Source organism: Giraffa tippelskirchi, chromosome 12 (assembly GCF_054371585.1).
Source record: "Giraffa tippelskirchi isolate mGirTip1 chromosome 12, T2T-mGirTip1v1.2.pri, whole genome shotgun sequence".
In the NCBI taxonomy this organism is placed as follows: Eukaryota; Metazoa; Chordata; class Mammalia; order Artiodactyla; family Giraffidae; genus Giraffa; species Giraffa tippelskirchi.
This window is the reverse complement of record NC_137286.1, coordinates 11,438,857-11,466,363: the sequence shown is the minus strand read 5'-3', so window position 1 is coordinate 11,466,363 and position 27,507 is coordinate 11,438,857. Positions and strand designations below refer to the sequence as shown.

The 27,507-nt window shown below is 39.6% G+C and overlaps 1 protein-coding gene across 2 annotated transcripts in view; it reads left to right on the top strand.

The window, feature by feature from the left end:
• The window catches only part of UNC79 (unc-79 subunit of NALCN channel complex), a 269,126-nt gene that overhangs the window by 191,390 nt on the left and 50,229 nt on the right, over nucleotides 1-27,507 (top strand). For both annotated transcript variants that reach the window (XM_081548126.1, XM_081548125.1), the window contains 6 exons: nucleotides 6,826-6,933; nucleotides 10,829-10,945; nucleotides 13,551-13,634; nucleotides 18,090-18,192; nucleotides 20,362-20,502; nucleotides 25,176-25,214. In XM_081548126.1, coding sequence (XP_081404252.1) covers nucleotides 6,826-6,933; nucleotides 10,829-10,945; nucleotides 13,551-13,634; nucleotides 18,090-18,192; nucleotides 20,362-20,502; nucleotides 25,176-25,214 — 592 coding nt within the window. The remainder of the gene's footprint in view (nucleotides 1-6,825; nucleotides 6,934-10,828; nucleotides 10,946-13,550; nucleotides 13,635-18,089; nucleotides 18,193-20,361; nucleotides 20,503-25,175; nucleotides 25,215-27,507) is intronic.

Here is a 27,507-nt window from a genome sequence, read left to right as displayed (position 1 = left end):
TCAGTTCTCTGCCTCATAAGACAGAGCTGTGTAATCTCAAAGGTGCCCTGTAAAAATCTGTTGAATGAACATGAATGTAGTTGGAAAAGGTCATGCTCCCGCAAGGCAGGAGGTGGGGGGAAGAAAAAGATTCTCATGATAACAAGAAAGTTTAAGAGTATTTCTAAGGAAACTGGGACACCTTTTTAGTATTTGGAACCAAGAAAATGTTTGCATATAGCTGGAGGAAATCACTGACCTATTAATAGAAACTATGGAGGTCTATGGGTGGATATATAAAGAACCTTGTAAGGTCTATGAGGGCATGGCAACCCCCTCCAGTATTCTTGCCTGGAGAATCCCCATGGACAGAGGAGCCTGGCAGGCTACAGTCCGTGGGGTCGCAAAGAGTTGGACACAACTGAGTGATTAAACACATAAGTCTATAGATGGGTGTATAAGAAACCATTTAAGGTCTATAGGGTGGGTATATAAGAACTACATGAGGTCTCCAGAGTGGGTATATATGATATATAGGTTGTATATAGGTTGCCTTATGTATGTTTGCATGTGTCTGCATGTTGCCTTCTTTATTTATCCTTAGGTCAGATTGTTCCCCAGGCTGCCAGGGAGGATATCGGTATTATATTAATATGTTTGTTATCAGAATAAGAAGGAAAGTATCTGACAATTATGATGACATGTATTTAAAGTTTTCATAGTCTAGATTATACTATCATAATAATTTTATATCTGTATAGTGTCCCACGTGCCACAGACATACAGATCACCCCTTCCTTGCTGGGGGTTGGAAGGAGGCTCACGTGCTCAGAGTAAGACTCAGGCTCCCCTAGACCTTCTTGCCTCTATCAGTGGTAGTCAAGGGAGAACAGACTCACAGCCTTGCCATTGCAAATCACCTTGAGTCTATCAGGTCTCATGGCATTGTGTACTTTCCCTCGTTCATATCAGTCCCTGCAAGAAGCCCTAGATCTCCCTTTTTCTTTCTCACTCCAGTTTCCATGAGGCCTTGCGCATGTCCTGTCCAGCACCTTTCTTCCATCTTATCCCAACTCCTGAAACTTTTCCTCCATCAGAAATGCATCGTGCTTCATGAGCAAAATCCACTGTATGCTCTCTCCGTTGTTTCCTTTACCTTCCTAGTCAAAGGAAAGTCCAACTCTTCCCTGAAGATACTATGTCCTTAGGCTAGGGCCAAGGTGTGGACACCTTCCTTGCTCATCACTTCCCCTTTCAGACTATTTCCATGGTGTCTCTAAAAACACTCAGCTCTGAATCTCACATTATTTACCCCTGACTATCTCATTGATTGACAATTTTAACACTGGGCTCATTTTTACACTTTCCTAAACTATTCCTGTCTTAATTCTTGTTGATTTCAATATTAGTACAGATAGTACAGAGTCTTGACACTCTGGTTTCTCAGCTCCTTGAATTCATTTTCTCTAGAGACTCTTTTTCATCTTCCACCATTGCTCAGTTACTCATTCTCATGATCATATCCCAGAACTTGTTATTATCAATAGCTGCAGCCTGTCCATGATGTCAGTCCAATGTCTCCCATTCTCTGATTACCATTTCCTTTCTCTCTGGATAGCACTGTATTGATCCTGTTGCCTTTCACTATCCCTCCCCTACTTCATGTCTTTTCTTCTCAAGTCGATTATTATAATCCCTCCCTGCCTCCATCATCCCTGACCTTTGCTTTTTTCAAACTTGCTTGGCTAAACACAGCCCTTGTCAAATCTATCTTTCCATCTACCAGCACCTGTACCTATCAGATGAGTGTGACTGGAGAAAAACATGTAACAGTATCGACTGATCTCATTTTAAATTCATGACTACAAACATCAACTAGGTCCTTCAAGCTACTCGGAAATCACACCATATATTCCTCATCCATTTACGTTTCCATTCTCCTGACTATTTTGTAGCTACTTTTCCTTTCAAGCTTTCAGTGTCTCTTTCTATTTGACCTAATCAGGAGAGATTTCCACATCCTCCTCCCCCATTATCTGCCTCCCTTCTGTCGTCTGCACTCATACACCTGGCCTTCCTAACTATAGGTGAACTGTGTTTTGGTCTGAAGTCAGCCTCTCGCTTGTGGACGCAGTTCCACCTCTCTTACTTACTCAAGAATGTAGGCCTGGAAATTCTCCCCTGTTGCTCTTCACTTAGTGTTTTCTAAGATACATTTGACTTGAGGATACAAACATCATCTTATTTCTCTCTCTTAAGAAAAGCTCCTGATCCCAGTTCTCCCAATTGCTATTTCATTTTGCTTCCTCCCTTTTAGCAAAACTTTCCCCCCTTTTTTACTGAAGTAAAATTGACACACAATATTATATTAATTTCAGGTGTACAACATAGCAATTTGACATTTACATAGTACATTACAAAATGATCGCCATGATAAGTTTAGTTACCATCTGTCACCATTTACAGTAAAACAATATTGTTGACTATATTCTCTATTCTGTATAGTATCCTGATGACTCATTTTATCACTGAAATCTGTGCCTCTTAATCCTCTTTACTTATTTTGTCCATATCTCCATCCCCCTCCTCCCTGGCAACCACCAGTTTGTTCCCTGTATCTGTGAACCTGTTTCTGTTTTATTTGTTCATTTGTTTTGTTTTTAAGAATCCACATATAGGTGAAATCATATAGTATTTGTTTTTCTCTGTCTGATTTACTTCACTTAGCATAATACTCTATGAGTCTGTGTGAGTGAAAGTTGCTCAGTCGTGTCTGACTCTTTGCAACCCCATGGACTATAGCCCTCCAGACTCCTCTGTCCATGGAATTCTTCAGGCAAGAATACTGGAGTGCATTGCCATTTATTTCTACAGGGGATCTTCCCCACCCAGGGATTGAACCCCAGTCTCCTGCATTGCAGGCAGACTCTTTACCATCTGAGCCCCAGGGGAAGTCCCATAATACCCTCTAGGTTTTAGCAATACTTTTAAAGGAGTTATCTATAATATCACTATCTCCAGTTTTCTCCCAGGTTATTCTTTCTAAAAAGAATTCATAATTCCTATGAAGCTTCCAGAGTTCACTCAAATGTCACTTGTCAAGGTCACCTGTGGCCTCCACTGTTAAATCCAATGGTCAGTTCTTAGATACTATCTTCTGACTCAGTAGTTCACAAAGTTTCTCACTCTCATTTCACTTGGCTTCTAGGATACACATTCTTTTGGTTTTCTGCATATTCAGTGGTCATTCCTTCTCAATCTGTTTTTTCAGTTCCTCCTTATCATCCTAATGAGGGAATAGCCTAGGGTCTTTGTCCTTGACCCTTTTCTCAGTTCTGTCTACACTGGTATTGGTGACCTCATCTAGTGGTGGCAATCTCATCTAGTCTTACGGTTTTCCATATTTTATGTATGCTGAGACAACTCCGTTAGGTACCTGCTGCTGGAATAATGCTGCGTAACAAATAATCATACAAATACCAGCAACATTTAACAATAAGCATTTCTTCAATTCAAGGACTATTGATTATCATGGATAAGCTAACCTAAGCTGGACTGGGTGGCCAGCATCCTCCTGGGACCCTTGAAGGCTGGAAATATTTTTCTTATGGTAATGGAAGAGGCTTGAGAGCAAGCCCAATTGCATAAGAGCTTTCTAAACCTTTGGTTGTATTATCCCTGCACACATTCCATAAGTCAAAACAAATCACCTGGATGGACCAAAGTCAAGAGGAGAAATATACTCTGCCTCTTCAATGGGAGGAACTTCTAAGTTACGGGGCAGAGGTCATTGACTCAGAGAGGAGTGAAGAATTGGGGCCATATCTGCCAAATATTGCATGAGACATACATACTCAAAAAAATGATCTGTTGTTTATCTAAGATTAAATTTTAACTGGGTGTCCTCTCTTATCTGGCCACCTTAATCTACCTTATAAAATCTACCCAGAATCTGGCCCTTTCTCACTGTCTCCTCTGCTTCCACCTTGGTCTGAGCCGTTAACATCTCTTATCAGGATCAACTGCTATGGCTGGGCTCCTGCCTCCTTCCCTTATTGCCTTCGCATCTTCTCAACACAGTAACCACAGTGATCCTTAGAAACATGAAACCTCATGTTTTTACTCTGTTTTAACAGAGTAAAAAGTAAATGTTTTTACCTTTACTCTGCTTAAAATCCTCCATTGGCTCTCATTTCTATCATAGTAGAAACTCAAGTCCTTTAAATGGCTGGAATCTTGTGTGTCCTGATTCTCATTAGTTCTCTGACTTCATTTTTCAATTAATTAGTTCTCTGACTTCATTTTTGCATGATTCTCTCCATATTTCTTCTATTCAGCCACAGTGGCTCCTGCCATTTATTGAACATTCCTTTTATTTTCCTATCTTGAGGCTTTTACACTGACTGATCCCTCAGCCTGAAACTGTCTTCCCTAAATACCCAAGGATGCCTGGCTCTTTCTCTCATTTTGATTAATTCTCTGAGCAAACATCAGGTTCCCAATGAGACCTGGACCACACCCTTCCATCCCTACCTGGCATCTTAAAATTGCTTTCTCTTCTACAAAGACTTACTCTCCTAACATATAATAATTTATTTACTTTTATATGTGTTAATTATTGTCTGCTTGTCCCCACTAAAATGAAAATTCCAAAGGCAAGGAATTTTCTATGGTTTTTTCTTTGATTATATCCCAAGTGCCTAGTAGAGTGCTGGCAAATATTTGATGAATGAATGAATCAATAATATGATATTTTATTCACATCAGTATGAAAAATTGAATAGAAAAATTTTCAGCTAACTGTATAGCTCTATTCAAATATTTGTTGTCAAATTATATATAGATGGAAGGCTTCATAAAAGCCTTAAGAGGACTGACTTTTGGTCAGTCCCATAATGATTTAAGGCTGAGCAAAAATTTCCTGGCTCAAAGAATCTTTGTACACTAATGATTATTAATAACTGTCTTATAGTAATGACACTTCTTTGAAATTAAAGATACCAGTGATTTTAATAAGCATATCCAAACTCTAAAAGTCTCAATAATATATCAAAGAATTCTTGCCTTTAAGCTTTCTCATTCTGCATCACTGGTGAGATTATTATGCTCTGTATGTGTGTGTGCTCAATTGTGTCCAACTCTTTGTGACTCCATGGACTGTAGCCTGCCAGGCTCCTCTGCGCATGGAATTTTCCAGGCAAGAATGCTGGAGTGGGTTGCCATTTCCTTCTCCAGGGGATCGTCCTGATCCAGGGATCAAACCCGTATCTCTTGCATCTTCTGCATCAGCAGGCAGATTCTTTACCCCATGCCACCTGGGAAGCTACTCTTACTATTATTATTTATGGCATGGTAGCAGCAAATATAAACAGAGGCAAATAAGAGTAAGAGAGGTGATTGTACTTGCTTTTAACTAGTGGTTTGTGGAGAATACCTAGGAGAAAAACAGTAACCTAATCTCCAATATCTTAATGACTAAGGAATTTAAAATGAGTAGTAATTTTATACTTTATTAGGAGAGTTTGGGAAACATTGTAACAATTATACTTTTTTGTTATCAAGAAATTTCTTATCTGACAATCGTATCTATTCAGAAGGACCTCTGAGAATGAAAAATAGATGTTCTCAAATCAATTCTTAAAAGCTTTTCTCCTCAGCCCTCACCTAGGATGTATTTTACTTTTATTTCCGACAGTTTAATAATCACCCAATCAAACAGTGTCTGCATGCTTACGTTGTATGGGTGTGTGAATGTATGGTGACTTGCTCTGGGGCAAGAACAAACAATTGATAATATGCAGAGGAGGAGACAGTTGTCATGAAGCTTATGAATTTGAAGTCATTTAGGGTGGACATGTTGTAATCATGGAAACCCTAGTGGTAATTGCAGACTGCTCATTGAGTTCAATATATAGAGAGTATTGCTTAAGATGGCAGGAGACTTATAAAGAATTTTAGGGGTTTGCTGTCATAAACTATTGAACTTTTCAAAAACTTTAAAGAATCAACTTCACCTAGAATAATGTGGGACAGCTTGTTTCTCATTATGCATAGATGAAAAAGACAATATTATTTTGCAGAAAATATTTCAGCTTAGATGCATTTGTCAACAGCAGAAACAAATGATGCAGTCTGTTTCTTGCTCAACTAATAAAATAGAATATAATAAAATTTTATTTTATTTTCTAATAAAATAGAAAAATCTGAGTTACTAGTAAGTAAGTATTCCAACTTAGATACAATCCCTGCTGTTAAATTACTTATGGTTTAGCAGAGGTTATGGACAGGTAAATAGACACTTGCATTTTAGTGTGTTAATTTTGGTAAAGGTTAGGACAGAGTACTCTGGGATTACATAAGAGGGTCACATGATCCAGAGTTTTGTTTGAATGTGGGGATGGGGATCCTGGTTGCCCTTTTGGAGGAGTAATTGTCTGTATAAATTGATATGTAAGTGATGAGTAGGAAACTGCCAGACGAAGGTGAAGTGGTAGCATGAAACAGGTGGATTACCTGTAAGTGTCTTTGGGATTTGTATGTAAAGAAATCCAGTTCTTGAAAGGTGCAGGGATATGTGATGTGAGCGAGCCAAGCCCTAGCTTTGTAACTGTGCTTCTGTTAGTCTCTGAGAGGCATATCGACACATGCAGAGTGTAATGTGGAAGCAACTCTCCCTGGAACTTTGAAGCCAGTGTGTATGAGGTTCCAGTAAAGTCATTAGTAGGGCCAGAAAGTGTATAATGATTTCAATGGTACTATTGGGCAAGAGGGGAGAGTATATGGAAAAGGTTCCGGAACTTGCTTTTAATCAGTGTCCTGAGTCCTAAATAATATTTTTGTTGGCAGATCCTGCTACTAAAGGACTTTCAACTTTGGAAATGCCACGAGAATCCTCGTCTGCCCCTACATTGGAAGCAGGTGTGCCAGAGACGAGTAGCCATTCCTCAATATCAAGTAAGGTTTCTTCTGATGATCGTTTCACCTGTCCATCGATTGTAGAACATTATCTGCTGCCTTGTTTTCAATTTCACAGTCTTGGTATTGTTTTTTTCTTTAACATTTGTATTAACTTCCTAGGTTGTGTGTTCTCAGAGACTATGAGATAAAGGCCCACTTTTGTCAGCATCTCAAGTGTTTGATAAATCAGTACGGTTAATGATAGGCCAAGAATCCTAATTTGTTATGGAATAATCACTGCATTTCATAATTCAGTAAAATAAGTAATATATATGACTGGATTAAACACAAGACATGGAACTGGTTTTGGGACAAGTGAAAAACACCATCTGTGACAAAATTTTACATGAAACACCTTTGTTTAATTTGAATCACCTCTATCATTGACAAAAATTTTCTCTAAGTTGTCATCAAATAAATGTATCAGATATATCATGATTCCAAAGTCATTTCTGAATATAGCCCTCTAGGATCAGCAAATTAAATTGGCATGAAACGTTACTGGATCTATAGGAGGCAACTATTTTGAAACTGCCCTGTGTTGTTGACTCCTAGATTTTCCCCATGAGGAGCTTGCATTCTATTGAGGTTTGAAAATAAGAGTGTCCACCTGGCTCAGTGGAGTCAATTAAGAGATTTTAGCATGGGAAATCGGAGAAGGCAATGGCACCCCACTCCAGTACTCTTGCCTGGAAAATCCCATGGACAGAGGAGCCTGGTAGGCTGTAGTCCATGGGGTCGCTAAGAGTCAGACATGACTGAGCAACTTCACTTTCACTTTTCCTGTTCATGCACTGGAGAAGGAAATGGCAACCCACTCCAGTATTCTTGCCTGGAGAATCCCAGGGATGGCGGAGCCTGGTGGGCTGCCGTCTATGGGGTCGCACAGAGTCGGACACGACTGAAGCGACTTAGCAGCAGCAGCAGCAGCAGCATGGGAAATTCTCAGAGATACAAAGATACAGCAGACCTGTAATTTCCACAGACCCTTGTCACATGTGCTGGTATATTTTGTGTTCCATGTGGATGCTGCCTCAAAGCTAGTGAATTTTCATTTGACCATCTTTTGACATAAAGATGATCTTGAAAACCAGATAAAGATCTTAACTTAAATGTTGGACTGGTAGTATGGAACAACATCATCTTCATCATTCATTTATTCATGCTTTCATTTATTCAGCAACTATTTATTAAGAGTTTGCTGAGTGCCAGGCATGGTGCTTGGCAGTGGTGATCAAAGGTGAATAAATAAGATATAACTTGTTCTTCAAGCATTTACAGACATAAATAGTAATAATAGTTACCAGTTACCATGTTCCAGGCCTTGTGCTGAATGGTTTATACACATTGTTAGTCTATTAAGTCCTCCCTTCAGTACTATATGACAGATAGTATTGACCCAGTTTTATACACTAGGAAACAGAGGTTCAGAGAGGCTAAGTGACTTGTCTAAATTTGCACAGCTATTAAGTGATAGAGATAGGAATCGATGCTAGGTCTGTTTGATTTTTCAAGTTCATGGTATTTTTTAGTATGGAACACAGCTTAGAGCTTCCCTGGTGGCTTAGTTGGTAAAGAATACGTCTGCAATGCAGGAGACCTGCTTTTCCCTGCGTCGGGAAGATCCCCTGGAGAAGGAAATGGCAACCCACTCTAGTATTCTTACCTGGAAAATCTCATGGACAGAGGAGCCTGGCGGGCTACAGTCCATGGGGTTGTAAAGAGTTGGACACAACTTAGCGACTAAACCATCAGCACCGCTTAGAATAATTTAAATTTAAATTATTAGAATTTAAATTCAGTTATAATAGTGATTATAGAAATTCTAAGAAAGTATTTCCAAGTAACATTTATTTTCCCTTTTGATAGCAAGGACGAATGGCTCATTCTGAACCTAATTGTTCTTATTTATCACAAAAAAAATCTGTTTTAAAGCATGATAAAATGCCCATTTTTAAGTCCACATACTAAAATCATGAAAATGTATCTTCTCTTCCTAATTTGCAAGAGTCATCTAAAAAGAGATAGTGAATTACATAGGTGGAATTCCAAGTTGAGTACGATTGAGTCAGGATGACTAACTCAGTTTGACTTCAGTGCTAGCTAAATGTATCACAAAATAAATGTGTCAAATAAATCATGACCCAAAATCATGATTGAATCTAGCCGTTTGGGATTTAGCATAATGCATCATTAGATTTCCACCTTTCTCCTCCTCTCCATTAAAAGCATGTATTGGATACACACCAGCTGTTGATAGTGTGTTCTTAGAGGACAATGCCAGGTGCTCTACACACTGTACTAAACATTAACAAACAGATTTTACTCTCAGGGAATTCTTCTGTTTTAAAAACAACTGATAATTGCAGAAGTTGTTCTATCACTAGAGGTTTTTAATCTTTCTTTGATTTTGTCTGATAGATGCTAATTTTTAAATTTGGTAAATCTTCTCAAAGATTTCCACTTTTGAATTTTACAGAAATTTGTTAAATTTTCTGAAAGATTTCTGCTTTTGAATTTTACCCAAAGCTGCACTTTCAGGTGAATTATGAAGCTGTAAAATTTACCAGTCAACCACAAGAATCAGATTTTTCATATTGCTTTGCATAGTCATGAATTCAGTTAACATGGAGTCCAAGACACAAGAATTCCCATCACACCCCTGTCTTTTGCGCAGTTTACCAGCTGATTGTTTTGTAGCTAAACATGCCATAACCACCATGAATGAAGCAGCATGCTAATTACATTAAAAATAATGTCATAATTGAGTTCACATCACACCAAGTTGCTGTCTTGGTACCATGACTGTGAAACCTGTATATAACATGTAAGGCTTTCTAAGGGCCATACAGACTTCTTTGTTTCTACCATCCTCTTCTACACCATATACATTTCAGAGCTTTGGTTTCTGAAATTGTCCTTATAAGAAAGTAAATAACCCCAAATTCTCAAATATCTAGTTGTTTGAGATCATGTAGAAAAGGCCTGTCAGATATGCCCTTCCTTTCTCACTGGGTTGGTGACAGGTATTGGTGGAACCACTTGAAGAGGAAAAGAAGGATAGGAGACAAATTGCTTTCTCACTCAGCAGTCTATTGGCAGAAGTGCTTTTCACTGTTTTTCTGGTTAGAAAATGCTTAATGTACTTGACATATCAATCATGGGATATCTGTCAATGCCTAATTGCAAGATAAAAATGTTACCACTATTTCATTTAAAACAAAGACGCATACTAGAATATGCTTGTGGAATGTTATTTGATTCACATTTTTCGACCAGTAAGCAGAGGCTTATATAGAGATTGAAAACAGCATTGATTTTGGAGTCAACACATTTTGATTTTATGACCACTTCATTAACTCATTGGTTCCAAGTAACAATTTCATTTGCTTCAATTTCTCTCTAAAAATTGGAGTTGATATGTGTCATCCTACTCCGAAATATAGATGTACAAACACACACACACACATTCACACAGGACCTCAGGGGGATATCAGGAGACTGAAACTATGTATGCACAAGCTCCATTAAAGAAAGTTAAACTATAAATTATTTACAGAAGTGGTAGTATCTGTCTTGAATCTTTTGGGGAACAAGAAAGAGTATATAAATGGAGAAGTAAATGAAAATATTATACCGTTGTAACTGGGGTAATATTTACAGGCTACAGATGAATGCTCATAGCCACTCTTTCTTTCTTTATTGAGTAAAGAAAGGCACCAAGAATAGCATAGTGCCTTAGTTTTTCATCTGAACAGAAGCATACAACTTACTAAATGATTATAAATAGTGGATGAAGGTTCAATTAAGATTCTGTATGGCTGTGTAGAGCCTTTGTGTGCTGTGCAAATTTATTCCCCTTAGTAATCATCTCCTAATTTCCTCCATATAGCTCAGTATAGGCAGATGAAAAGGGGATCCCTGGGAGCTCTGACAATGAGCCAGTTAATGAAGCGACAGCTGGAACATCAGTCTAGCGCCCCCCATAACATCAGCAACTGGGACACTGGTGGGTCAAGCTTTTCTTCTTGTTTTACCTCTCAGATTAGGGAATGCCACTTTCTCTGCGTCCCCTCTGCTTCCTTGGGAAGGAATAGATTTTCTCTTGTATTCTGTGGTTCAAACATTTTTTTTTTTTAAACCTAAGTTAATTAATTAGTCTATTTAAACTTTCTGAGTGTTCGAGAGCCACAGGTTCTTCCATCTAAGCTGGTCCAACTCTTTTATTTTTTCCCTCTAAGACTCAGATTCCAGATAATTTTAGGCCATTTCTTTGGGGGTTAAATGATGTAAATGCATAAATGAGGGTATGGAACTATGATTTCATATTGCAAATTAGAAAACAAAACACCAGATTATCAATATTCTCTGTGATGATGTTATCAAAAATAAGGGACTATTGATAGTAATGATAACAGTCATAACCAATGTCAGCTTAGTGACGTCATGATCTGTGGGTAGGTCTGGGAATATGAGCTCTGTGTTTTAGTTAGCAGGGTCACCAGGTTGCAGCTGCACACCCTCATGCTCATACGGTGGAACTGCCTCTAACCTCAATTTTAAAGTAAGAATTGACTGCCATGACATGTCTATTTTAAACATGATCACCCTGCATTTTCTAAACTTTGTTACCACGTTCTGCACATGTACTACTTCCTCGGGCCAGTAGTACTGCCGCAATTTTGCTCTTTTGAGTGCGTGCCTTTCCTTTTTTTCTTATTTTAATTAAATGGGTCATTTGATTACAAGATTATGTTTGTGAAGCTTATCTCAAGATGCACACACTATGAAAATATCAGGATTTACTAGTGTGATACACTCTGGGGGCCAACACGTGGATAGGACTATTTTCAAATCTTGGTGAGTACTTTCCGGCTACAGTTATGTGAAATTATTTTCATAGCCTTCCATATGACCAGGAATTGCAATGTCCACAAGACCAAAATATTAAGATACTGTTAATGTCTCATAGCCATAATATCTACATAGATTTCATCTTATTTTCCCCCACTATTCTTTAAAAAAAAAGAAAAGAGAGAGAGAACTAACTAGATAACTAACTCTTACACACCATACCCAATCCTATATTTAACAGATAATTTCAACTCTCCTGGCCTTTCTAAGGTTCTTAACATTTGAAAGGTATAGAGTTTTATCTTCCTTTTAATGATGAGTGGTAGTGAATAATGAAATGACCAAAAGCCAGTGGGTTAAGGGAGACGAGGAGAAAGACACTGAATAACCACCTTTGAGAGTTTACTGGGTTTGGTTGAAGGTTTTTTTGTTCACACCAGAGGGGACCTTGTTTCTCTCTTTACTGAGCTGATGCTATGTCAGGAACTGACAATGGAAACATTTGTTCGGTTCATTCTCTGATAACTAAACACCCATCTTTTGTTAGGTGCACCTGAGGCCCTGGAGATTCTTTTTATCATGCTACTACTGTTCTCTGTAACAAGCTCAGCCTAAGCTAACCATTGTAGATTCTGACTACAATTACAACCTGGAGTGGTCGACTCTGTAGAGTTATAAAAAGGCAAATAGATCTCAAATTCTCTTCCAAATTTTAGTCTAGAAAAAAATCTACATGATGCCAAATAACCCATTTAACTGAATTTTTCACTTTTCAACCAATCTGCAGCCTTGTTCATATCATTCTGATTTCTCATTTAGTACTTGCCATTGACATGCTGTCTGAATTTCTTTCATCTGAGTTTTCCTGGGCTTGTTTTCCATCCTCCAAGTTGATTCGCTAGTCACCAAGTCCTCCTGAAGCTTCATCTCAATATTCTCGCTTTTATTAGTATCATAAAAAGTTCTCCCCAAATCCAAGACCAGAGGAGAGTCGATGAGTGTGGAGTTTCATGTTAGGTGGCATGTCACTGTATGCCACATACAGTGTCATGTTGATTCAGTGACTCGCTAGTCTCCAAAAGAACACATCTGGTCCTGTAGACACACTGAGAAAGGCAGCCTAAAGCATGGGTCATGATCAACTTACAGCAGCACGCACCTACTCATTCACAGAGTACCTGCCACTTCTCCACCCACGCACATCTGATGGCTTGCTTCTTTGCCTCATCTTTCATCTGAAACAAATGTTCCTGGAGTGTTGCTCCTCCATCTGCCCCTGTCCCCTTATTCCTGTTCCTCAGCCCTCAGTCAGATGCCTCTCATTTCCTTGCTACCAGTTCCACATGTTTTCTGGATGATATATCTGGTCATTGCCGCAAATGATCACTTATGTTTTTATTGATTTGCATAAAACATTTTTTTTCATGGCTGTGACATTGACCTTTCATTTTTTTTTCATTTCATATCAAGAGATATGGGACTTGAGCTTTTTGGGAGTGGAGATTAGAGAATCTGGACTTTGGGGGGATGGTTTCAGATGCTTTCCTGCTTTCAGCTGCATTTCATGCACCTGAATGGCAGGTTTATAGGGAAAGCCCAAGCAACCCTATGCTAAAATCTAGAATGTTTCCTATAAATGTTAATAAGCAACACTATCAATCACCAAAGATGGCCCCAAGAGATTATTGGTTAAATTCATTGTATTGTGAATTGTGTGCAGTCGACCACATTGAAGACTGAAATGTTCTATTTATCCACAGAACAGATACAGCCCGGGAAACGCCAATGTAATGTGCCAATGTGCCTAAATCCTGACCTGGAGGGACAGCCGTTGAGAATGAGAGGTGAGCTGTGTCACAAATCTGACTATAAGAGTGAAAGGAACTGTATATGTCAATCATCTAGTCACCCAACAGGGGCTGAAATCTCTTCTTCAGCAGCTCCATGAAGAGGACTCAACCTTTGCTCAAGCTCTCCCACAACTTAGGAGTGAGTGTATGACATCCCATCTTTGAACATGACTGACAAAAATCTCTTCTTGATATTGAAGTTTTAAACCTTGGGGCCACACAAAGCAAGTCTAGACTTTCTCATTTAGCTTTTCAGACATTTGAAGAAAGCCACCAGTTGCCTATTTCCTCAGTCTTTTCTAGACCACACAACCCTGGGTCCTTTGGTGTTACTCCTAATACATATCAGTTTTCCATAGTATCCTGTATCTACTTCTCTGAGTATGTTCATCTTATCTATGTTTCTTCTAGATTATTGAGATCATAGATGGACAGCTTCTTTTCAGCTATCTGAAACTGACCAAAATGAACACTTGATTTTATGCTGATTGGAGGAGCAAGCTGAGAATAAGTCTATGCTAAGATAATCAGAATATTTAAAAAAAAAATTTTGGCCATGCTGTGAGGCATGTGGGATCTTAGTTCCTTGACCAGGGATCAAGCTGTACTCCCTGTATTGGCAGCATGGCATCTTAACCACTAGATTGCCAGAGAAGTCCAGAATATGTATTTTTAAAATTCATCTTATGTCTAGTTATTCATTACTTTTGTTCTTTTTTTCTTTAAATTTAGAAGGCAGGTTAACCTATCATTGGTGAAAACCAGAAAGCACAAAAGAATTATGACCACATGTCTTAACTAGTCCCATAAATCAAGCAGACCTATTGTTTTGGACCATATCACTTCTGCTTCTCCTTAGGAATGAATGAGGAGACACTTAACTCCGGCTTTGGCTCAGATTTATTTGGCAATGAGTAGCAGTTTTATCCCCTGTATCCAATGGGATGAGACTTCTCATTCATGGGCCTAGGGAAACCTTTAAAAAAAATTTTTTTAATAGGTGGAAAATTGCTTTACGATGTTGTGTTGGTTTCTGCCATACAACAACATGAATCACTCATAAATATGTGTATGTATATATATATATATATATATATATATATATGTGTGTGTGTGTGTGTATTCCCTTCTTCTTGAGTCTCCCTCCCCTTCCCCCATCCTACCTCTCTAGGTCATCACAGAGCACCAGGCTAGGCTCCCTGTGTTATACAGCAAGTTCCAACTAGCTAGCTATTTACACATGATAGTGTGTGTATGTCAATGTCACTTTCTCAATTCATCCCACCCTCATCTTCCCCTTCTGTGTCCACAAGTCTGTTCTCTACTAGGTTCACCAGTACCATTTTTCTAGATCCCATACATATGCATTAGTATTTGATACTTGTTTTTCTCTTTCTGACTTACTTCACTCTGTATAAGAGGCTCTAGGTTCATCCTTCTCACTACAACTGACTCAAATTTGTTCTTTTTTATGGCTGAGTAATATTCCATAGTATATATGTGTTACATCTTCTTTATCCCTTCATCTGTCAATGGACATCTAGGCTGCTTCCATGTCCTGGCTACTGTAAATGTTGCTGCAATGAATGTTGGGGCACATGTGTCTTTTAGAATTGTGATTTTCTTAGGGTATATGCCCAGTGGTGGGATTGCTGGGTCATATGGTAGATTTATTCCTGTTTTTTTAAGGAATCTCCATACTGTTTTCCATAATGGGAAAAAATAATCGCAAATGAAGCAATTGACGAAGGATTAATCTCTAATATATATAAACAGCTCATGCAGCTCAATATCAGAAATAATCTGATCAAAAAATGGGCAGAAGACCTAAATAGACATTTCTCCAAAGATGACATCCAGCTGTCCAATAGACACATAAAAAGATGCTCAATGTCACTAATTATTAGAAAAATGCAAATCAGAACTGTAATGAAGTATTGCCTAACACCAGTCAGAATGGCCATCATTGAAAAAATCTACGAATGATAAATGCTGGAGAGAATGTGGAGAAAAGGGAAAGCTTTTATGAGCAGAAGCCAGGGATGTTGAACAAACTCTGGTGGTTGGCCATGATCTAGGGACTCAGTCAGTAGAAGCAAAAGTGGAATGAGGTAATGAGAACAAAAACAGAAAGTCTGCTTCTTGCTGAACTGAAAAATCCACTGATAACTAGGGAACTGAGGTGTGCATGTATGCTTTGAGGCACACCAACACCTTTATACTTTCTCCAAGACTCCCAAAGGGACTTTTGTCAAAAGGTCCAACTTTGAAGCTAGGCTTTGGAGGAGGTCTCCTCTCTCTCTCTTTTTTTTGAGTTCATTTTTAAATGTTTTCTTTATTATGGTAAAAGTCACATAATATAAAACATACTATTTTTACCATATTTAACTGCACAGTTCAATGGCACTGCATACATTCACATTGTTGTGCAGCCCTTACCATCATTCATCTCCTAAAATGAGACTCTTGTCCCCATTAAACACTAACTCTCCATGCCTCTACCCCCACCCCTGGCCCCTGGCATCTACCAATGTACTTTCTGACTCTATGAATTTGACTATTCTAGGTATCTCATATAAGTAGAACCAAATGGTACTTGTCTGCACCTAGTGTATATTGGAATGCATTTTTAATACATGTCCTACAAACATATAGTAGGAGGTTTCCTCTTCATTCAAGTTTCTAAGAACCTTATATGTCTGTTCCCTAATTCCATGTAGAGGACACTTTGGATATTCAGTAGATGAACAGCAGTGGTAGTATCAGAAGTATTGCTAACAACTGGGGATAATGGAGCTCCCTTTAATAAAGCAGATTTTGTTGTGACTTGGTTATAACAAAAGGAAGCTGAGCTTAATGGCTTCCTTTTTGCATTGCCCACCTGCAAACATTACTCTTTGCTGCCTTACCATAAGCAGTATTTAGAAATCCATTGATTCAGCTAATGTTGCCGTATAGGGGCCAATATCTCATATGCTAATGGTAAGTCGCTTCAGTCGTGTCCGACTCTGTGTGACCCCATAGACGGCAGCCTACCAGACTCCGCCGTCCCCGGGATTCTCCAGGCAAGAATACTGGAGTGTGGTGCCATTGCCTTCTCCGAATATCTCATAATGTATCTGCTTTTATAAATGACTGTCATAAACATTGCATTGGACATTCTATGTTGTCATATGGAAAAATAAATTCACAATGCTATTGTCAAAAATATCTGTTCCTCGGCATTTGTATTGGGTAATGATTGGTTTGAAACCTCCCAAATGACTGCTTCCCTCTCTGTTTTTGACTTGCATTGTGATTTCTGTGTAAGTAATAGTAATTGGCAAGAATCTTCTGAAACCCTTGACTCAGAGTTGTTGGGGTTTTTTTTTAATCAATTTCTTACATTTCTAGTAAGACTGCATATATATCACCATGTATCTTGTGGGCTGAGTTTTCCCACTTTTAGCATAGGCATTTTGGTACCTGATAGATGTGGAGTGTCAATGTTCAAGAAATGTGGAGTACTGGATTTGAACCTTCTGTGTTTTGGTTTCTTGAAGCAACTTCATTCTATTTACCTGTTTTAATAATCAATCACATCTTCTTTTATCTTGGCCCAGTTCTTGCCTGTTCTATTATTAATCAATTTATACTTTTGCTTGTAATAACTATGTTGCTTTCATTCAAAGCATCATCCTTATGAAAAAACTGAAGACCTTTGTTAATGATACAGTTGGGTACAGTTAGGAAAGTCTGTTAGATCAGAGATAGCTGATAAATACAGTAGCAAAATTCAGATTCCATTTGGATCTTCAGAAGTGATATAAAGATATTTTCAGATAATTTCCTTTGCCATTGGGGTCCAAAGGTCTCCTTATGAGCAGATTTTGTAGCCTTTGATCAGACAGGGGAGTCTGTATGAAGCATCTTGACTCTTCAAAGGCTTTGATATTATTTTTTTTCTCCCTCAGGTTGAAGCACCTTGCCCAGTTTGTAGTTTACAAAAATTTTTATGTTGCTTCCTTTAGATAACAATTCTCTGAATCATTTGTTGTTGTTCAGTTGCTCAGTCGTGTCCTACCCTTTACGACCCCATGGACTGCAGCACACCAGGCTCCTCTGTCCATGGATTCTCCAGGAAAGAATACTGGAGTGGATTGCAATTTCCTCCTCCAGGGGATCTTCCTGCCCCAGGGATCAAACCCACGTCTCTATGTCTCCTGCATTGGCAGGCAGGTTCTTTACCACTAGCACCACCTGGGAAGTCCTTAAAATGATATAAGCTGAAACAAATCACAGTCTTGCTTGAATATGTTTCACTCTTGATGGTTTTTCACAATGAAATTGGGCTGTGCCTGTCACATCCTGCGAAGGGAATCTTGGCAGGATTTCTAAGAGGAGAATAGTGCTTTCCCAGGCTCTGAGCAACATGCATTTATTCACCAGTTGTCTTTACTGTTTATCCAGGGGCCACGAAATCCAGCCTGCTGTCAGCACCCAGCATTGTGAGTATGTTTGTGCCTGCACCTGAAGAATTCACAGACGAGCAGCCGACGGTGATGACAGACAAGTAAACTCACAGTTATTTTCTTCACTGTTTACAGAATTTGAAGGTTGGCTCACCATGGGTGTGAGAAAATATCAGAGGAGCATGCTATGCTTTTAAGTCATAATTTGTTCTTCAAATGGCTGTAGCCATGAGTGTTGTTATTTTAGAAATGCAGTATTGTCTGAGCAGCTTTTGTTTATGCCAAGGCATTTTTCTTTTTTTTCATTTGGGTTTATGCAAATGATGTCCACTTACTGATTATTCCTAGCAACAACTTCACACCAATAAAATCCCTCAACCAAACATTCTAAATTGTTAGGGTGGGACTAAGTTTGAGGCTTGATTCTTTTTCCCATCCTGCTGGCAAAATCCGTTCTCTGAATCTCAAATTCGCTATGTTGCCTCTTGTCTGTCTGCCTTCAGTACCCCCAGATTTCTTACAAAATCCAAATGCTTTAGCTTATATAAAAGGCCCTTCAGGTTGTGAAAGTATGGACTTAACCACTCCTCACCGGGAACTCTTTCTCTCCTCCACAAACTCATAGGTGCCCTTCTCTCTGTACTTTCTCTGCCTGGTGAACTCCTGCTCATACATCAAAATCCAGCTTAAGGCAAAGTTTCTCTGATTTCACAAGGCAGAATGCATCATGCCATTCCCCAAATTTCCATAGTATTTGATACATCTCTCTATTCTACCACTTGGCACACTGTATTTTAATTGTTTAGTTGTTTATACATACGTGTTTTGTAATAGATTGTGAGTTCCTTAGCGACTTGGACTCCTTCCTCTGTATTTTGTAGTCTGAGCTCCCTATACATTGCCTGGCACTTAAATGCTGTTCAGTAAGTATGATAAAGGATAAGACTTGTAGGATTTCAAGCTTGAAGAGATCTCTCTTGGGCTGAGGCAGCTTCCTGGTAAAGGTGAGCCAAGTGACAAATTGAGTAAGTTTGTGATAACAAGAGAGGAAGGTGAGGTTGGAGGGGGTGGCGTGAGGATCCATGCAGCTGGCCACAGCAGGCCATCATTACTGTAGAAGGGAAGGGCCCATCTCGAACAGCTGCCTTAGAATGTCCACATGGGGAGCACCTACTTGCTTGTTGAGGGCTCTTCTTAGCTCCTTCTTTGGTATAATTTCCTCATTTTTTGTGTCCTCCTCCAAGTCTCAATCTTTCCTAATTGTCTTCCCGGTTGCCTTTGTCAGGGGAACTTGATTCATTGGGTTCCATAACAGCTTATGGAAAAACCCGAACAAACTTTTGGGCCAATCTGATGTCTATTTTTTAGTTATAAAAGTGAACTTTGTATTTTAAAAAAGTAAATTTGTAAGGAATGATATATATATATAGTGTATATATATATATATATGTATATATATATATATACATACACACACACACACACGCACACACACGCACACACACATATTTTAGAAAGTTTTCGGATAGAAAGTCACTGTAGCAATCATAGTTCTGCTCCTTTTGCTTTTCCTGGTAGACTTCCCTTCACTTTATAAAGCTGCCCAGCTGCAGCTGAAAAAAAGAGCTCTGCTTTCATTGAGATGAAATTGACTGAACCTACCTTAGATACTGTGAAGAGCAACAAGTTGGAAGTTCCTTAAGAGCAAGGGCCATTGTGTTTTTATAGACTATACTCAGTAGGTGGTGAGTTCATAAAACTGATCTGAGTGAGGTTTTCTATAGGGTTCTATTGACTATTCTCTCACTCACAAATAGGACATTTTTAGATCTGAAAGTTTAGGAAGGCTTCCATTTGTGTCTAGACATTTTTCACTTTTAATTTCAACCAATGAAAAAAAATCTGTTTATTGATTATCCCTGGCAATAATTTCACATACATAAAATCTCTCAACCAGCAGCCTCAAATTATTAGTCCATTGGTGCTTCTTGTAAAAGAGATCAATAATGCTTGTATAGACCAGGTAGCTATGAGTTGAGAGACCGTTTTCAGTGATCAGAGGAAGCTTCCTGGTCCTTTATGTGTGTGCTATTTCTGTGTCTAAGGTGAGACTAGTGTTCAGGTGTCCTATTTATTATCAAAAAGGGACCACTGACCTCCTTTTGGGGATTTTTCCAAGTCTCACCAAAAAAAAAAAAATGGCTATGTGCACTTATATCTTGAAACCATTGTCAGCTCTCGTGGAAAGCATTCCTCCATTTTCTTTGCAGATGCCATGACTGTGGGGCCATTCTTGAAGAGTACGATGAGGAAACCCTGGGACTGGCCATTGTGGTCCTCTCCACGTTCATCCACTTAAGCCCAGACTTGGCAGCCCCCTTGTTGCTGGACATCATGCAGTCTGTGGGAAGGTGAATGTCAGCTTCTGTTTTGACTGGTAGGAAGGAGCCTCACTCAGTCTATTTCCTGAAATAAAAACCATCAGTTCAAGGTGAAACAGTTTGTAACCTTATAGATGCTTAATATCTGTGGGATCAACTCAGACTAATTTCACAAACTGAATGGGCCAAATTTTTGGTTGAATTCTACAGCCATGTAGGGTCACGAGTCACAATGTCAGAGTGGAGCTAGAGGAAACGGCACTGAGAACGCCCTACTGGTTTGTTGTTCCCTGTTACTATGTGAGCCAATGTGTGTCACAGCGCTCAGAACTGTGCCTTCTTCACACTAGACACTTTGTGACTTCTAGATATCGTTATCTCTCTTTCTCTGTTTTAAGATGGGTTCTCTAGGCACTATGTAATCTGGGGGTGGCTCACTTCATTATGCAACTTGGGGCACTGTCATATGAAGGGAGAAATGGAAGTATAGCAGTTTTATGCTTCTGACTCAGAAAAAGGAAGGAGGTACACATTTGGGGAATAGAGCTTTCAGCCTGATTGATTAAAACTTAGCTGCTTAGAGAATTTTCACGTTAAGAAAATTCCATTTAGTACATAGGACATTAGAAGAAAAGTGCTATATTTCATGGATGTAAGTAGAGTTCAAATTCAGTAACAAATTGTAGTTCTAGCATACACAATGTACAGGAGAGGACTGCATTAGATTCCACGTAAATGTACTGGGGCTTCCCTGGTGGTTCAGTAGTAAAAAAATCTGCCTGCAGTGCAGGAGATGTGGCAGAAGTCACGGGTTCAGTCCTTGGGTTGGAAGATCCCCTGGAGAAGGAAATGGTAACCCACTCCAGTATTCTTGCCTGGAAAATCCCATGAACAGAGAAGTCTTTTGGGCTACAGTCCATGGGGTGGAAAAGAGTCAGACATGACTTAGTGACTACAACAACAACAACAAATGAATATTAAGTTTCCCGTCTGTGCTAGCAGAGAGCTAGGTCTTTAGGCTGCAGGCATTATACCTAGCTCTTGCCTTTAAGTGCTCTGTGGCTTAGTTGTTGAAGACGACTATGATGTGTGGAAAAACTGAGTAGCCATAAAGATGGAACATCATTAAGAGCTGTGGTGAGTGTTTGCAGTGAGTGCTATGGGAGTTCAGGATGGAAATGATTTCTTGGGGAAAAGTCTCTATGAAGGAGGTTGGAGAAAAAACTGGATTCCATAGATTCCTGGTATTTTTTTAAATAAAAGCTTTAAAATTTTTATGTATTTATTTATTGGCTGTTCTAGGTCTTTGTTGCTGCATATGGGCTTTCTCTAGTTGCAGCTAGTGGGGGCTACTCTTTGTTGCGGCGTGAGGGCTTCTCATTGTGGTGGCTTCTCTGGTTGCCGAGCACAGACTCTAGGGCAGGGGCTCAACAGTTGTGGTGCATGGGTGGAGTTGCCCCACGGCAAGTGGTTATATTCCTGCATCAGGGATTGAACCCATGTCTCCTGCATCGGAGAAGGCAATGGCACCCCACTCCAGTACTCTTGCCTGGAAAATCCCATGGATGGAGGAGCCTGGTGGGCTGCAGTCCATGGGGTCGCTAGGAGTTGGAGACGACTGAGCGACTTCACTTTCACTTTTCACTTCCATGCGTTGGAGAAGGAAATGGCAACCCACTCCAGTGTTCTTGCCTGGAGAATCCCAGGGACGGGGGAGCCTGTTGGGCTGCCGTCTATGGGGTCGCACAGAGTCGGACACGACTGAAGCGACTTAGCAGCAGTAGCAGCAGCAGCTCCTGCATCGCAAGACAGACTCTCAACTACTGGACCACAAGGGAAGCCTCAAATTCCTGGTATTTGATGGAGGGAAGAGAATAAATATTCATGGAGCTAAAATTTAATCTTTTTAATGAAGAAAAAAAGATGATTTCAAGTTAAAGACAAACAGGGAAACATTAAACACCTCTTAGATGTGTATATTTTGTGCTGTGCTTAGTCACTCAGTTGTGTCCAACTCTTTGCGACCCCGTGGACTATAGCCCACCAGGCTCCTCTGCCATGGGGATTCTCTAGGCAAGAATAGTTGAGTGGGTTGCCATGCCCTCCGCCAGGGGATCTTTCCAGCCCAGGAACTGAACCATAAGCCACCAGGGAAGGCCAAGAATACTGGAGTGGGTAGCCTATCCCTTCTCCAGGGGATCTTCCCAACCCAGGAATTGAACCAGGGTCTCCTGCATTGAAGCAGATTCTTTACTAGCTAAGCTACCAGGGAATACCTTAAGAGTATATAATCAGAGATGGTGTAACTATTCCACCTCTAATAGTTAGAAATAGCCAATGTGTAAAATAAGTGATGACACAGAGAGATGAGAAAAGATGAATTATTTCATTTAAGCCCTTGATTTTAGCCTAATCATAATAAACATAATTTTAACCTAATCCATAATAAACATAGAATAAATGTTATACCAGCTATGAGCAAGACTTGTGAAATTGGAAGTTTTTATTAATGCAAGGCCATGATTCCTACTATCAATACTTTTCAGTTTTAGAACAGACAGAATTATTGCTCTACTATCTCCTTGAAATAGCTGATCTGTTATTATAATAGATACATAGAGGGGGTTTTTATTTTGTTTTTGTTTGTTTTAACATAAGAGAGAATAAACCATGTTCAAGCATTGCCAACTGTTAGGATGGAAACACATGAACTTTGAAGAAAAGCAAAGGAAAAACAGTGGCAGATATATTTTTATATACTTATGTGTACAAATGATGGTCCAGTGGTTAATAATCCTCTCGACATGGAAGACATGGAAGGGGCATATCTTCCACCCCTGTTTGGGGAACTAAGATCCCACATGCTTCAAGGCATGGCCAAAAACACCCCCTGCCAAAGCAAAAAATTAAATCTCTACATCCTTTGGGCAGACAAGCAAGAGATAGGGAGAGTGTTAAAGCAAGCTGCCATGATTCTTAGCAACTAGACTTACTGATAAAGCAGATTGAATAGACATCTGGTTTAGGGTTTCCTTGCATGCCTTGATTCCGAATGAGGTAATGTGGATTTATGAACACTTAGTTTATTCATTCTAGTCCCACAGGAACTATTTCCAGCATGTTCTAAGAATGTGTATGTTTAGCACATCCCTTTTATCACATAAGACTTTCTATATTATTTCATTTTTTTGCTCTCTACTTAGATCCCTCTTAATCTGCCCACCCCTTTTTCTAGATGCAGCCTTCATGACCACATTGACTGCACCCTTCTTTACTATTTATTTCATTTGCCAATGTTTACCTATTCACTGTAGTGTCATTAGTATGAAAGAGCCAACTGGGAATGGTGTCTGGTGTTACTGGTGCTGGACCCTCTGTTCCTTTCCAAATGCAGTCTAGATTCGATTCACTGTTGTGGTCTTAAATAAATAAAATTTTAGCATTCTCCATGTTTGTTTCTTCAATATCTTACTGATCAAGACATGTTCTACTAAACCCATCAATTTAGTACATTCTTTTTCTTTCTATACATCTAGAGTATTTCCATGCATATAGAACCATATAATTGGGACTTCCCAGGTAGTGTTAGTGGTAAAGAACCCATCTTCCAATACAGGAGACATAAAAGACTCAGGTTTGATCTCTGGGTGGGGAAGATAACCTGGTGGAGGACATGGCCACCCACTCCAGCATTCTTGCCTGGAGAATCCCATGGACAGAGGCAGGCTATAGTCTGTAGGGTCATGAAGAGTCGGACACGACTGAAGCAACTTGGCATATTGATTACTTAAACTAAAAAATTTCTCTTCCCAATATGTCATTTCAACTGAACAATTAGTTGACAAATTCCTTTAATACACATTTTACTATCTTCTAGAGGTTTTACAGTTTGTGGCTTATTTGTGGTTAGGTTGCAGAAGTTGTATACAAAGAAATGAATTTTTTAAATTAATTTTTATTGGCAAATAGTTGCTTTACAATGTTGAGTTAGTTTCTGCTGTATAGCAAAGTGAATCAGTTATACAAAGAAATGAATTTTGAGTCAAGTTAATATGGGGATAGGGCTTCGGTTATAGCTCAGTTGGTAAAGAATCCGCCTGCCATGCTGGAGACCCCAGTTTGATTCGTGGGTCGGGAAGATCCACTGGGGAAAGAATAGGCTACTCACTCCAGTATTTTTGCGCTTTCCTTGTGGCTCAGTGGGTAAACAATTTGCCTGCAATGCAGGAGACCTGGGTTCAATCCCTGGGTTGGGAAGATCCCCTGGAGAAGGGAAAGGCTACCCACTCCAGTATTCTGGCCTGGAGAATTCCATGGACTGTATAATCCATTGAGTCACAAAGAGTGGGACACGACTGAGCGACTTTCACTTTCAATATGTGGATGGACTGGGTCGAATGCTGTTCTGACGTCTGTTAGATTTGGTAGCAAAGGACATGCTTGTAGGTCAACTGGGTGATAGTCAACTAACTCAGCTGTATGCCTCACCATGGAAATATCTGATTTGATGTAGAAAGCAGAGTTCAGAAACTGGATTAAGTTGAACCTGGAGACTGACCCCTGTGGGTCTTCTGTCCCTGCTCAAGGGAATTGTCAATGGTTTTGCACCTCCCCCATCTAAATGGGAGCTGCAGTGGGGCATACAGTACTCTTGTATTTCATCATGAAAGCATGACACTCATGTGACTCTGTTTATTTCCTAGATTGGCTTCCAGCATGACTTTTTCTAATCAAGCAGAAAGGTAAGGTCCTTAAGTGAGTCACAGCTCACTTTCTTTTTGTCCCTTGTGCATGTTCATCCATTTCTAAAACACAACTTTGTTTACTATGAGATGAGTATCATTACGTTCAGTTGCAATTCCAGAGAGTACGCATTCATTTTGCGTTCACACCTTCATTTATTCACCTATTTTAGTCAACAAATACTTTAAAGTCTACTCCGTATCAGGCAGCTTGCTAGATACTTAGGTTTCCACTGGGGGCAAAACTGACATGATTCCTGCCTTTGAGGGGCTTAAAGTCTATCTGGGAGGCAAACATGAATTAAATATTTACATGAGTTTATTTGCAAATATGTAAAGAGTGCTAAATGCTATGAGCAAAAAGAATATTAAGACTTGTATGTCCCTGTGTGCATACATGCTAAGTTGCTTCAGAATGCTATGAGCAGAAAGAATATTAAGACTTATATGTCCCTGTGTGCATACATGCTAAGTTGCTTTAGAATGCTATGAGCAGAAAGAATATTAAGACTTGTATGTCCCTGTGTGCATACATGCTAAGTTGCTTCAGTCGTGTCTGACTCTTTGCAACCCTATATCCATAAGGTAGCCCACCAGGCTCCTGTGTCCATGGGATTCTCCAGGCAAGAATACTGGAGTAAGTTGCCATGCCCTCCTCCAGGGGATCTTCCCACCACCCAGGGATCAAACCTGCATCCTTTACATCAGGTCTCCTGAATTGGCAGGCAGGTTCTTTACCACTGAAAGTGAAGTGAAAGTGAAAATCACTCAGTCATGTCCAACTCTTTGTAACTCCATCGACTATACAGTCCGTGCAATTCTCCAGGCCAGAATACTGGAATGGGTAGCTTTTCCCTTCTTCAAGGGGATCTTCCCAACCCAGGGATCGAACCTAGGTCTGCTGCATTGCAGGTGGATTCTTTACCCGCTGAGCCACAAGGGAAGCCCAAGAATACTGGAGTCAGCATCCTATCCCTTCTCCAGTGGATCTTCCCAAACAATGAATCGACCTGGGGTCTCCAGCATTGCAGGTGGATTCTTTACCAGCTGAGCTACCAGGGGAGCCCAGATTCTTTACCACTAGTGCCACCTATTCAGCAACTATTTATGGAGTGACTGCTGGCAACTGAGGATGCCCTAGTGAACAAAAGAGCAAATCCTGGCTCTCGTGAAACTTAGATTCTAGTTGAGGAGGCAGACAATGAGCTAATTAACAAAAAAGAAAACTGATAATTTAATATCATTTAGTGCTAAATTCTATGAAAAATAATCAAGAAAGCCCAGGAGATAGAGAGGGGTGGAGGTGGTATTTTATATACAGTAGCTTTTCTGAGCAAGTGATACTTAAACAAAACATGGGATAGTGGGAGAGTGCTCCACAAAGCAATTTGTAGAAAGAATGTTCCTGGTGGAGGAAGCAGCAAATGCATACACCCACATAACCCAAGGGCTTCCCAGGTAGCCCAGTGGTAAAGAATCTGTCTGCCAATGCAGGCAATTTAGGGGACGCATTTTCGATCCCTGGGTTGGGAAGATCCCTTGGAGTAGGAAATGGCAACCCCACTCCAGTATTCTTGCCCAGAAAATCCCATGGACAGAGGAACCTGGTGGGCTACAGTCCATGGGGTCGCAAAGAGCTGGACATGACTTAGCGACTAAACAACAGCAAAATTTCCAGGTTCTCGGTCTTTTTCACCGATCCATATGTTACGCTGTCACCACGCTGTGTTGGTTACTGTAGCTGTAGGGTAAGTCGTGAAGTCAGATAGTATGAATCTTCCAACTTTAGTCGTCCTTTTCAAGAAGGTTAGTTTGGGTATTCTAGATTCTTTATGTTTCCATATAAATTTTAGAAGAAGCTTTTCAATCTGGGGAGAAAAAGCCTGCTAGGACTGTATTTAAACTGTAAGTCAATCTGGAGGTAAATGACACTATAAAAATATTGTCTTTTAATTCATAAACATGATGCATACTCTCATTTCATTTGGTCTTTGTTTCTCTTAGCAGTGTTTTGTGGCTTTCACTGTAGAGATCTTGCATAACTTCTGTTAAATTTACTACCAGGAATTTTGTTTTTTTAAAGCCAGTGTAAACAGAATTAAAAATTTTTTTCATTTTCTTACTTTCTGCTGCTGATATACAAATATACTATTTTTTTTTAACACTGTACTGTAATAAACTAAATTTACTTAGTTGTAGTGGCTGCTTTTCAGATTCCTTGAAATGTAAACGTACTTGTATGTAAAAAATCATGTCATCTGTAAATAGTGACAACTTTACCCCTTTCTGATTT